At 32.9% G+C, this 13,810-nt stretch overlaps 1 protein-coding gene across 7 annotated transcripts in view; it reads right to left on the reverse strand.

The window, feature by feature from the left end:
• Positions 1 to 13,810, reverse strand: part of LOC105084242 (protein FRA10AC1) — a 74,059-nt gene that overhangs the window by 7,993 nt on the left and 52,256 nt on the right. For all 7 annotated transcript variants that reach the window (XM_031461411.2, XM_064488233.1, XM_064488231.1 and 4 more), the window contains 4 exons: positions 11,672 to 11,785; positions 10,485 to 10,527; positions 8,526 to 8,644; positions 5,156 to 5,194 (listed from right to left, as the gene is read on the reverse strand). In XM_031461411.2, the coding sequence (XP_031317271.1) occupies positions 5,156 to 5,194; positions 8,526 to 8,644; positions 10,485 to 10,527; positions 11,672 to 11,785 (315 nt within the window). The remainder of the gene's footprint in view (positions 1 to 5,155; positions 5,195 to 8,525; positions 8,645 to 10,484; positions 10,528 to 11,671; positions 11,786 to 13,810) is intronic.

Genomic DNA, 13,810 nt, shown 5'->3' on the forward strand with positions numbered 1-13,810 from the left:
AAACTTCTATAAGTTACACTGAGTTAAAGTAGCAATTCCAATATTAACTCTGTATTATAAAGGAATTATCTCTTGCAATATAGCTGTCTTTAGTTTCTTTTTTATTGTTCGTACAAAACACATGCAGGTTAAGATTTTTGCAGAGAGTATGTTTACATTAGGATCAAGACCTCAAGAACTGAACTAGTATGTAGGACCAGCTAGTTGAATTATGAAAAAATATTTGTCAGTGTATTCTCATGCACTGTTAGGAGTAAAAATTCTATAAATCTTTCTTCTTGAGGAAAGTCTAGCAATACAGATCAGTTGGAAAAAGTAGATACCCTTTGACCAGCAATAATACTTTTAAAAATTTAATTATTTATTTAGAATAAATGAGCACCTCAGATATATGTACAGAGATATTCACTGTATAACAACAACAAAAGAAAACAACCAAAATCCCCACCAACTAGGGATAAAGGATTGGTTCAATAAATACTATACAGCTGTTATAAAAACTTTAGTATATCTATATACATTACCATAGAAAAATGTCCATGCTATATCAAAATTTTAAGTTATAGAAAGCATGCATAGTATAATCCAATTTGCAGTTAAAACATTATCTATATCTACATATAGATATACATATAGTATTATTTATACATACGTATGTACACACATAGATATATGTGTGTGTGTGTGTGTATATATAAAAAGTTTTATTACCCATAGGTCGGATATTTTTACTCTTATTTGTTTTTCCAATTTTTTTGTATTTTAAACAGTGATCATGTGTTACCTTCAAAGATCAGTAAAAAAAAATATACTTCTATTTTTAAAAATATAACAAAACATATTTCAAATGGATCATACTATATTTATTGGCCAACAAAAAAACTATCAAATACCGAAACATCTATGATGAGACAATAAAATTACATGCTACAAAGTAATTATGTTAGCAAATAATTCCTCTGCAATAATGACCATTAGTCTAGAAAAGAACTGATACAAATTTGGCCTGTCAACACAGAATGTCCCTTAGCTAAACACAACACAAAAATAAAACACTATTGATTTGCCACAGCGGTTTTAGCCTTTTCCCTGTTGAACTTTGGTCCTTAAGTCAGTGAGTCTGAACTTTGGTCCTAACTGAATCTATTCTAGCTCAAATTCTAAGAAAAATGGCACCAAAAAAAGGGGGAGGGAGTGAGGGGTTGTACTTCTAATGATCTAGACACAAAGATGATGAAATTATAAAGCTTTGGGAACAAGATTCCTGCTCAGTGACAGCCAGCACTAGCACTGGAACTGCCACTGTCCCAAACTGAATATGTGAAAAGGGAAAATAAAAGTCTTCTAGTCTTATTTTTATAAAAACTCACGGAGATAAACAATGCACAGAAAAACTAATCAGGCCTAAAAAAGTTATCACTATAGCGTTATAACTATCCTGTTAATGATGTCAGAGAAGAAACCTATGAGGCCTTTGAAAGTGGGCAGCTAATTTCAAAAGGCCTTATAACCATTTGTTCTCTTCTTCCCTCTCAAGAGTACTTCCCACATGCCAGCTTTCCTCCACCAGTTTTCTGATACCAGACAATCCAGTTTTACTAAAAAAGACAAGTTTAGAATAACAATACAAAATAACTCTCTCTGAAAGAGAACATGCTGAAAAAGTGGCCAAATATTCTAAGAGGATCAAATCTACAAGATTGGACTATATGATCTTTAAGTTCCTTACAATCTCAGGAATCTGTAATACCTAAATATAAATCTAAATACCTACTTCCCTGATGGTGACAGAATCTCACATCATTTCTCTGATAACTGCTACAACCTGCCAGAGGTGGGAAGGGTGTCGCTAAGGAAATAACAATAAGAATGTGCAATACAAACCAGTACTCTTGTCAAATCTACACAGTAGTAACTGACAAGTGGGGATCAGAATTTAAGACACTGATTCTGTGTTGGAAGGGGAGCTTGGAGGTCTGACCCTTATCTTACTGCAACACCTCTGTAACAAGTGGCTGTCCATCTATGCTTGAACACCTCACTACTGCCTGAAGCAGCCCATTCCTTCATTCCTTTCTTTGGATAGTCCTAATTGACAAGATTTTCCCTAAATTAAGGCAAAAATCTGTTTTCTAGTTATTTTTATCCAGACTCTAGTTCTGCCAACCAGTCACCAAAAATAAGTCTCCTACATAGTAGCAGTTTTGCAAATATCTACAGTTTCCATGTCTGTCTCCTTACCCCTTCCCTCTTCACCTTTCTCTAAGCTAAACATCAACGGTTCCTTCAACCTTCTTGTCAAATTTCAAGTTCTGACACCACTTTGTTCTATTCTTGACCTGCTTTAAGTTTCAACGTTCCTTTCAGAATGTAATGCAAACTGCACATCATTTTCCCTGCATGCTTTGAATAATGAAAGCAGGTCTATCATCTTATTTTTTTTTCTAGGTATTATAGGATACCTAAGTAACTTGGCCTACTGAAGAAGTGGCAAGTCTCCAATTATGCCAACAAATGGGCACGTCTAAAGACTTAACTTTGGATCTGACCAATTCTAGAAAACAAACACAAAATCTGTTTATAATGTCCAGAATCTTCTTTTTCTCTTGTTACAATAATAGCTACAAGGTTATCAAGGAGTTACTTTATGTCAGACACATGCTTTACATGTTCATTATGTTATTTGACTCTGATAATAATCCAATAGTCGCTTTACACCCATTTTACAGACAGAAGTGAGACACAGACAGATCAAATCATTTAATGTGGATTTGTACAGTCAGTCTGCCAAAATTAGAGTACAAAGAATGGACTTAATCTGATCCACTGATGAAGAGTTACTGATGATAGAGGTAAAAAGGTACAGACTTTGGAGTTATAAACCTGTGTTTATACCAGCTCTGCTATTAACCAACTATTTGACCTTAGGAATTTATGTAAATTCTCTGGGTCTTGGTTCTCTTGTCTGCAAAATGGGATATTACATGCCCATTACTAAGATTAAATGAGGTACACAACTTGCCATTGTAAGGCAATGAAATAAACCACTTGCCATTGTGGTTGACAAATAATGCAAGTTAAAATTCTTTCTCCCCATACAAACTGGGTTTTTCTTTATGGATTTGGATTTAATAATCCATATGTTGTTAGATGGGGTAAGAGGGTAACTGGATATTATCCAAATGGAAAAGAAATACAGAAAAGCAAAACTTGAGTTCTGAAATTGCCAAGACCACCTAAGAAGATACCTGGGTTTGGCATACCATAATAAGGTACATGTCTCCTACCCGAAATGGTTCTACTTCAAGAACCAAGCTAAGCCAGAGGTTCTTCAAGTTGGGTATAGTATTCTCCCCTACTTACCACTAGAAGTTTGACCTGGCTGAGGAGGGTCTATTGCTGGGAAAAGGGGGAGGATTGAGAGGGCTGGGGGAAGGACAGTGGGAGGGAGAATGATGGAAGAGGAAATGAAAGAATGAATATAAATAAGTCAAGACCTTTCCCCAAAAGATTTTTAAACAATGAAAAACTGGAACTGGAAAAGGGCAATGTTTTCCCCACATTAAATAGGTCTTCACACCTCTCACTGCAATGGATAGCTGGAAACAGGTAAAAGGTAAATAAAATTTCCCATTTTAACCTGTGCATGCTTTCTAAAAATATATATACTTACTACCCCATCTCCAGATAGCGTAAGTCTATCATCTCATGCCTGGCTATGTTCTACAAACTGTCAGAAAACTAAACCTAAATTAGAAAAAGAAGTTACTGATAGATTAGGATTCACATGGGTAGAAAGGAAGTGTCAGTGCTTTAGGACGCTTTAAATGTGTTGAAAACAAAATTGGTATAAGTAAAATAATTTATAAGGAATATGCTGTATTCCTAAACTAGAGGAATACCTCCACTGACATCTCCCTCTTCACTGTATTTTTAAACAGTAAATACCTTAAATTTTTTTTTTCAGTGCGAAATTTCTGATTACTGAATACTTAAATTCTCCTGAAGAGTTATACTAAAATGCTAATCATGTTTAATTTGAATGGTGGGATCTGGAGTATTTTTCTAAGTTTGCCATAATATGTATTACTTTAAAATGAGAAACAATTTAATTCTTAAATCTATAAATTTCCAAGTAAGCCTAGAAGTCTCAAATCTCTGAATTTTTATAAAATAAGTCCAGATATTATAAATTAGGTATGCTACTGAAATATACTTTATCATCAGACCCTAAGTCTATCTACTGCAAGGTCTTCAAGAAATTCAACACTGTATTACTATTGAGATTCAAAGGCTACTGTTCGTTATATCACAAATGGTGCCCTCTTCTATAAACCCACAGGAGATTCTGCTCTCAAAACTCTGCCTGGAAAAAGCTGAGCACCCTGCGAGTTCTCTTTAATATTGCATGGGTACAATTAATCATTCTACCAGTGTTTTGTTTGGTTTGGTTGTTAGGAAGAACAGTGACAAATTTGTGACCTACCTTTGCAATTATGCAAGACTTTTTGGTAAACATTTGTCTGTATTAATTTTACCTCTAGCTTTACTTTGCTATTCTTATTTTTCCATTACTCTGTTTTACCTTTAAAAAAATCTTATTTTATTGTACATATCTTTGTAAGTCATTGTAAATAGTTTTTGGAATGCTGCAGGAAAAAAATTATAAAATTTGTAGCAAATATTCAATGAAATCCAATCTGGTGAAAACTACAGGACTTACAAAAAACTGACCAGTAGCAAACAGTTGCTAATATTTTGCTTTCTGTATACAAACCACATATTTAATTTTATCAAAGTCACCAAATGACAGAGATAACTCAGTCTTGGGTCATATAAGCAACATTTCTTAAATTTTAATCCACTTCCCCAATTCTCTTTGCACCCCAACCTCATCCCTGTTTGTTTTCCTTCACATTCTACAATGTGAAATTAAAATGTGTATTTTTACTGAAAACAAAAATTTATGCTCTTCTATACTTAAAATAAGAAACTTTCCAATGTTCTAATTTGGGGAAGAAATAAACTTTTGGTCTTTTTTCTATGATTTTTCTCACATAGTACAAAAACAAAAAATAATTTACATCAGAGCAAGTCACAATTTGCAAATTTGCAAATACCATGAGTCTATATATTTTTACTAAATGATACTTACTGTTAATAGAAGTTTCTGATTTCATTGAGGATGAATGTGCTGGAAAAAACACAACAACATTGTTTTGTCAAGAATCCTCCTGCAGTGGTGTAATAGCCATAGCTGTAACCAGAATTCTTTCCAATAGTCTAGAGGTTACCTTACAGTCCTACAGGAAAGTGCTTTGCTGTCATATAACCTTTCATTTTCCTTAGACTTACTGCCAGAATTAAAATGTTAGGTTCTTTTAGGCAGGGGTATTTTATGCTCTCATACAGCCTGGAATATCTAGCATAAAACTTAAAAAATAATGAACACATTAAAAAACTCTCATGTTGCCAGGGGGAAAAAACCTCATAGATCAGCTGCAGTATAACCAATATTTTATCTATAGATGTTCAATTTCTGAAAGCAGTTTACAAATACATATTTGTTTTTCTTAATACTTTTTTGAAGATCATATACAGGTGAGAATTCTCAGTAATTAAAAAAAAAAAACTATGTCATAACACAAATGTTTTCAGTTCTACAATGGTTACCAAGAGAGGGAAATGGAAAGAGAAGAGTACTGAAGATCTGTTAGAGTACCTTTAAAAATCATCACTATACAGCATCTATCCAATTCGTTCAGCTATCTAGACATACAGTTATCCATCCAATTATCTATCCATCCAATTATCCATCCATCCACTTATTTAACATTATGTACGATGGCAACCCAAGGCTATGGGAATAAATGGGATCATACAGGTAGAACAGAGAGAAAAAAGAGAAGTTCTATAAGAGTCCTGAGGAATTCCAACATTTAAGGGTAAGACTGAGGAGGAACTATGATCAAAAGAGGCTGAGGAGAGGTCAAAAAGATAGAAAATCAAGAAAGCAGATTATTTTGAGGAATGTCAACAGTCCAAACGTAGCTGAGATATTAAGCATTTATTAATTACTATTCAAGTCTGGGCCAAATTAAGGTGGCCTGGCAAGAAAGTATGACATCAAGATCAACCTAGTTCCAGATGATCCCATTTAAGAAGACATTAAAGAGTTCTACATGGTCTTCCTAGAAGTTTGCTAAAATATTGTCATTTTCTGCTTTATACCAGAGAAGCTTAGGGAAAAAAAAAAGAAATATATCCTGTACTCCCTGCAATCAAAGGTACTCTGAATAAAGAATACATAAGAAACAGATGTCTCTAGTCTACTTGGCTTCGGTTTTCTATCTTTAAAGTTGCCCTGAAACAATCTTCAAAGTCTTTCATTTTCTCATGCTTTATTATTTATGCCTAACATGTGCCAGTGGGATGCTGGGGTTAGAGCAATGAACACAGCAGATAGAATCCCTGCCCTCCTGTGCTTTGATATGATTGTCATATGTGTAATGAAGGGAAAGTTCCAGGGTTGTGACAGCATTATAAATAGGAGTCCTAACTTAGATTCAGAGTCAGGAAAGGATCCCTGAGGAAGTAACATTTAAGTTTAGACCTGAAGGATGAGTTAGGATGGGACCAGGGGTTTTAGAGAGAGAGGCAGCAGCATCTACAGGGTCCCTAAATGGAAACAAATTTGACATTTTCCAGAAACAGAAAGGCTATGTGGGTGGAGTGCGAAAGGGAGGTGGAGAGTAGTGAGAAACAAGCCTTGCATGCTGGATCATACAGAGCCTTTGGGCTTTGTCCAGAAGTTGGTTATATGCTAAAAACAACAGAAAATCACTGCTAGATGGAGAATGGATTCAGGGGAGGGAGGTGGGATGACAAGACAGTGGTGGAATTAGTATGGATAATACAGCAGTAGCCTAGATGAGAAGACATGGTTGTTTGAACTAGAGGATAGAGAAATATATCCTGGTGGTAAAACTGATGGATTTACATAAATAATGAGAAAAAAGAAGGCATCAAGGATAATTTCCAGATTTCTGGTATTAGTTTTTAGGGTGACAAGAGCGTCATCTACTGAAATATAAAGGAAAAACATCTATAAGGAAGATTACACGCATGTACGTATAATTTGAGGGGACAACTCCATTCCTAATCCCAAGTATCCAGCTACCTAATTACCTGTTTTGAAGGTAATGAATGAATTTTTGCAGCAAAGGGATTAGTTCTTCTTTAATTTGAATAAGCAATGATTAACAAGGTATCATACGATGACATAAACACAACAAAACTGAATGCTACAAAACTCTCAAATAGGATTCATTAAGTATTTTACTGGCACACAAGGATAAATAAAAAATTTTAAAATCTTACATGAGATTTTCAGATTTATTAATTAAAATTTATTTTGGAGTTAGAACATGATTTAGAGACAAAAAGGCATTCTGCTTCAAATACCGAAAAATCAGTATTTTCCTCTAACCATCTTATCAATTTTACCAAGGCTAAAACTTGGTGATACCATACACTTGAATATACTGTGACATGTAAGCAGCAAAAAATACACATAAGAATGGAACATAGCTAATGATCTTTATAGCTGGAGCAAGGGAGCCCTCTCCTGTCCAAGTATTAGGTAACATTGGCCAGAACCTAATTCAATCTACCATTATCTACCTAATTTAAGTCTGGTTCACTCTAGTTATAAGTCAGTTTGACTCTATTATGGACTGGATAAGCAATTAGCAGTAACCTTCACAACAGCTAACTATGTGCCAAGTACTATGCAAACTGTTTACATGCATTATCTCATTTCAACTTCTGAAGAATCCTACGAGGTAGGTGCAATTATCATGACCAGTTTACACATACAAACTTAAGGCTTAGACAGCTTAAGGACTGCTGAGAAAGAAGTAAGTCGTTGACTTGGATTTGTATTTAATAATTATTTATTAATTATATGTGCACAGCACCATGTCAGGTTCTGAGGACACACATATGTCAATCTCTATCATTTCAAAAAGCTCATAAGCTAGTGAGAAAATCACACGGATCATAATAATTGAAATCAGTGTTATAATTTTATACGGACTTATAGATTATGTACTGATTTATAAAGTGTTCAAAGTGCCTTTCAGTCTTATCTAATTCTCCACAGTAAGTACCAGCAGCACACAGGCCAGGTATTCACATCACCACTACGTATATGAGGAAAGAAAAACTCAAGAAGTTCAGTGACTTGCTCAAGGTAGCAAGTCTATAAGTGACAAAACCAGGTATTAGAATGCTGTTCCAATATTATATTATCTACCAAAAATGAGTCAAAACCAACCTTGTTCTTTAAACTCCTGTAAGTTACTGTAAATTCATATCTAAATTCTCTAATCAGTTTCCTTTCAACTACTATAAAACAGAATTCTAAACGCATTCACTAAGTAAATTCTATATTTGAGATATATGGAGATTATGCTTCTTGTCCAGAAATATGAGTAAATATTACATTTTTAGTTCCCTTTTACCTTTATCCTTTTTCTTAGAGGCTTCTTCTGTAGAAGATAATCTGGATTTTTTATGTGATGACTCTTCACAATCTTTTTTGGTTTTATCCTTTCTTTTTTTTGACTTGACTTCTTTTCTCCTTTATGTTGAACAATATAAAATTAAAGTTAACTTTTTCAACTGGTATTTCCAAAAAATAAAAATCAATGGGCAAAAAAATCAAATCAGTTAATCAAATCACTTATTTTTAAAATGTAATATACATTGTGAGGAACCCTTAAATGAGTCTGTAAATGTATTGTTAGTATATTAAGATAAATCTACAAGATTATGAAGCCTGAACACTCTGAGACAAAGAATTATTTTTTATACATTCTGTATATAAACCTTAGTAAATATAAGTCATAGTTTTACTCATTTCCTCCTTTTTATATTCTACTGTTTAGCCTTTCTACAAAATTACAAAAACAAATCTCATTTCCCTCCACATAATTCATATCTACCTATACTTCGAAAAAACAAATAAAACAAGAAACCATTGAAACAATTCTAAACCACCAATAAATAGAAAATTCTTCTCTTAAGAATACAGGAATACAGTAAAGATATAATGGAATGAGAATGGAATGGCTTATTGATAACTCATATGTCTATTCTAGATCACTTATCCTTTTACTGCTATAGCTTTATCTCTTCTAGGCCAGGTTTACAAGATTGTCAGTACCATAGCTGGCAAGCAATTGACTTTAACTGGTTAAGAAAAGAAACTCTAAATAGGAAAAGGTGATAATGCTGAAACTGAAACTGGGAAAGAGGATGAAGAGACAACAGAGAGAATTACTTTCAAGAAACGTTTTATCAGATCTTTCAAATTAAGATATTTAGACCAAATACTACGATATTATTTTAGACTAATCACTTTTTACCTCTCATGAGAGTAATTTCTATTTTGAAACGAAGCTCAAAACTCAAGGTCAAAAAAAACATCTCTGCTATCTTTCAGCATTACTGATGGAGAGGGGAAATAAAGGCTATTCAAGTAATCTAAAAAAATTCTGCTAATTTTAAGAATTAAAAATTTATTATTTATTTTTAATAGCTAAAATACTAGATAAGGCACATTTACAACATTGCTGATTTTAAATTAATATACTAATATATACATTTTACAAAGTTGCAGAATCTTACTATTAGATGTTCAAGTGTTATTCAGGACATGAAACTTCACCACCACAATCATGCCAGGTCACACAGGTTGTCTGTACATCTTCAATGCCAGGGACTTCATTATGCCTGACTTACCATATGTCAGGCACTGTGTCGAGCACTTCATAAACATTTTTGTTTAATCCCTACAATAACCCTAGGATCCTCACTTTTAGAGATAAGAATTGAGTCTTACAGAGGTTAAGAAGCTTGCCCAAGAAGATGACTAGTAAGTGGAGTAACTGATAGGAATGAATACACAAGAGGTCTGATTTTTAAGCCCATTATCTTATATATACTGCACACTACAGAACATTGATACCCTCCCCCCCACTCAGTATGGCAGATATATTCTAGTTCATTCAAAAGGCGCCTGCTGTTAATATCTGAAATGAGGACAGAGGTATATTCTTTCATAAGAATGACAAACTCCAATTAGAACACTGTTTAAACGAGACATAGGAATCATTTTTTATGAAAACCTGCTTCACAATAGTTTCTAAGAATATTATGGTATCTGAACATTGACTCCAAACTAAACATTCTAGCACCTACCACTCTGCACAGGCCTGCACATTTAAAACTGCTTCGCTAAAGTTAGGCATGGCAAATGTCCAGTTCCCTGGTTTATGTGGTCATACAGTCATGCTGGATTTTATATACTATCAACTAAACCATTAACCACTCAAGTCTACTTTAGATATCCAGTGCAAGTAAGTGACTATGCCCAAGACTACTCAAATTAACAACAGCATTTTAAAAGATAGTATTACCTGTGATGGAAATTTAATTTGAAGGAGCATTCTTGACATAATCCTTAAAAAAAAAAAAGTAACATCACTGAATTGCTAAATTTGAATAATGGTACTGCTACTTTACTTGTGATATCATAAATTTGTCATTTTTCCTTACATTCCTTTACATTAAGAGGGGAAACAAATAATCTGAAGAAAACAATCTTATTCTCTCCACCTCAAAAAATGCATCCATATAGTAAAAATTGTATTAGAACGATTGAGGAATTGAACATACTCTGACATTACTTTAGAAAATGGTGCTGTCAATTTATTCTAAAAGCATACTGTTTCATAGGTAGCGTTAATGTGTATCTCACATCAAAGATACCTAACGACAATAGTGTGGGTACAGTCATTTCCTCTGAAGTACTCTAGAATTTCCCAATGGAAAAGAGCTTTTATAAAAGTCCCACAATTGAGGTCTCTTTTTGACTTTAATCTCAATTCACCCCAGCTGACTATTCCTCAATAGCACTTCCAGGAGCCACTGAGAAACCAGCCCTCATTAGGTGTGAGTTAAGTAGCATACCAGGAAATTGACTTCTCCCTGGAGTGGGCAGAAAACTTTAAAGGGCACATTTATTTAGGAATCAGAGAAGGCTGTTAACATGCTGCAGAGAAGCTGACACATTAGCTTAGGAAAAAAACAGAATGAGCAACAGATTCTAAAACATGCATATTAAGAGAAACTGTTATATTCTGGGTTATAACCCAAAACTTTTAAGACAGATATCAAGAATATGCCTTACTAAAATTTTTTCTTTATTGACACAAAGAGTGTATTTATTTATTATCCACATCATAACAAGATGGCTAATAGGTAATGTGAGATTTTACACTGCTTTTCCTTATACTCTGCATCTCACTCTGCATTGGTGACATTCTCGAAGTTAATGGAAAGAGGTTTTCACTTTACAAATTACTCGTTTGCATTTGGCATTATGATTGTTTCACCTAAATGTCACCGTAATGTTGAAAATATAAAAGTTTTAGGCTCGTAAGTTCTTTGCAACGTTAGGAAGCTCTGAGAAAAAAAGAGCACTTTTTGGAAGGTACATTACAATTTTTAAATTTAATCTTAAATTAGCCCACTTATTTTAAAATCTAAATTACTAGCTACACTTTGAAGAAATCAATCATATCCTATCTAAAGTTAAACTTACTTAATTTAACAAGTGCACTTCTTTTTTCACCATGCTCAATATAACCAAAATTAACTTCCCAACTCTTTAAGCCTTCTTTTTTCTCACAACATTTATTTCCACAGCAAAACTGGCCTGCAAATAAAGGAAGGAATATTAGCTATGATGGTTGGTGACAATATTTATCTATATAACCTGGAACTATCTCTGAAATTTACTCTTAACATACGTACATCACATCCATAACATACATAGTTCTATAGTCAGCATTAAAAAACTGAACACGATAATTATAGTACATTCAACAATTAAATCAAATTGCTGAATGAACTGTTTTAAAAAAAAAATCGGTTCCAGATTTCTTACTCGATAGATGGACTTCGTATTTAGATACAGTTTCAGTGACTCCCTATTAGAGAATCTTACACTTTAGAAAATGAGAGTACTTAAAAAGAGTACTTGCTAATACGCTAAAAGAATAAACATATTTTCCAAAGTACATACCTTATACCAAGGTGAATCCTTTTCTATTTAATAATATTAAAATGGATTAGAATTGCTATTTTTAAGCATTAACATAATGGAATTTAAGTACCAGCATAAAATGGTGCTTAAAGTACATTTTAAAATGTTAGCATTTTGTCACTGTAAACTGACTACACTTCAATTAAAAAAAAAAGTTTAAAAAAATGCTACCATTAAGATTATGTAGAATAAGTAATCAAATCTGATGCTCTAAATTTTAGAACCACTTGACGCTAAAATCAATGAAGTATTACCATATCCACTGTGTATCAAAACCTTCCGCAAGAGTACTGATGATCCAAGAGAAAAAAAGAAAAAAGAAACTACTCTACAATTAGTAACTTCGACAGAAAGAGATCAAATTTATTTGTACAAACTAAAAGAAAAATTATATCTCAATAATTTACACCAACAGGAACACACCTGAACTTTTCATAAAAAAGAGATTATCAAAACGAATTTTGAAAATTATCAGTCCAAAGGCTGGTAACTTTTCTAAATCGGCATTTTTTTTAAACTCATTCCAAATGAATACTTTACTGAATCTGTGCACGTTTAGTAATGGCTCTATTGTTAAAATAGCAATAAGATTATACTTCATAAATCACAGCAAATAGCTTTCTCTTCCCTTCCCAACTAATCCTTTCTTTCAATTATAGAAATTTAGAGAATGTCCATCAATTTTATTATAAGGCAGCATTATTTACCACCACTTGAAAATTCCATTCTATAAAAGTACAAAATTTTAAAATTATGAGACATTTCAACATTCCTCATTGTTTTAGGTAAAAACAAACTAAAATGTTATACTACGATATGTTAAAAGTAGCTTTAAATTTATTCTTTTTCCTTCTCCTCTAGTACCTTCAGGGCTGATCCTTTATTACCTTAAAAAAATCCTACTGTTTATTAATTTTTTTACTGCATATCCAATTTCACAACTGACATAGACATCTAATTTACGGAAGATGTATATAAGCCACACTGATACCATAAATGTTTAATCATTTTAAATGAAACCTTTATTTTCAGTTTAGAAGATTTTTTAAGTTATCAGTTTAAAATTATTTCCTTAACACTCCCATGTAGTGTTTAGAAGTATTAACACTTAAAAATGCAATTACCGATAAACAACTAATTTTATGGCATGAGATAGTACAGAGATATTAAAGTTTCAAAAAAACTTCATGAAGAGATCACAATGCATAGAAAAAGCATTTACTGACTGTCTACCAAATGTTTGATCTTTTGCTGCTAATCTAAGTATTTGGGCTTAAACTCAGTAACTCCATAAAACAAGAACTAGCCTCTCTAAAAATTCTATTAGGTTCCAAGTAGTTTAATTTCTAAAACTGTGGATTTGACTGGAATGCAGCAATACCAACTCATTATTCCAAAAAATGATAGAAAGAAAAAGTCAATATTCATCTGTTGATAGTTTCCTTGCTGTAAAATCTTTAACTCTTTAAACATTTTCTACCTATCCTCAATAGAATATTCTCAAAGTAAAAATCACTAACACATTATATTTTGACCTTTGTTAGCAACATATCATTAATATACCTTCTCTAATTTTACTCTGTATTTTATAGATAATTACTTATTGTATGTATCAGGAATAATATTACCCATTGA

The sequence above is a fragment of the Camelus dromedarius genome, chromosome 8 (genome assembly GCF_036321535.1).
Source record: "Camelus dromedarius isolate mCamDro1 chromosome 8, mCamDro1.pat, whole genome shotgun sequence".
In the NCBI taxonomy this organism is placed as follows: Eukaryota; Metazoa; Chordata; class Mammalia; order Artiodactyla; family Camelidae; genus Camelus; species Camelus dromedarius.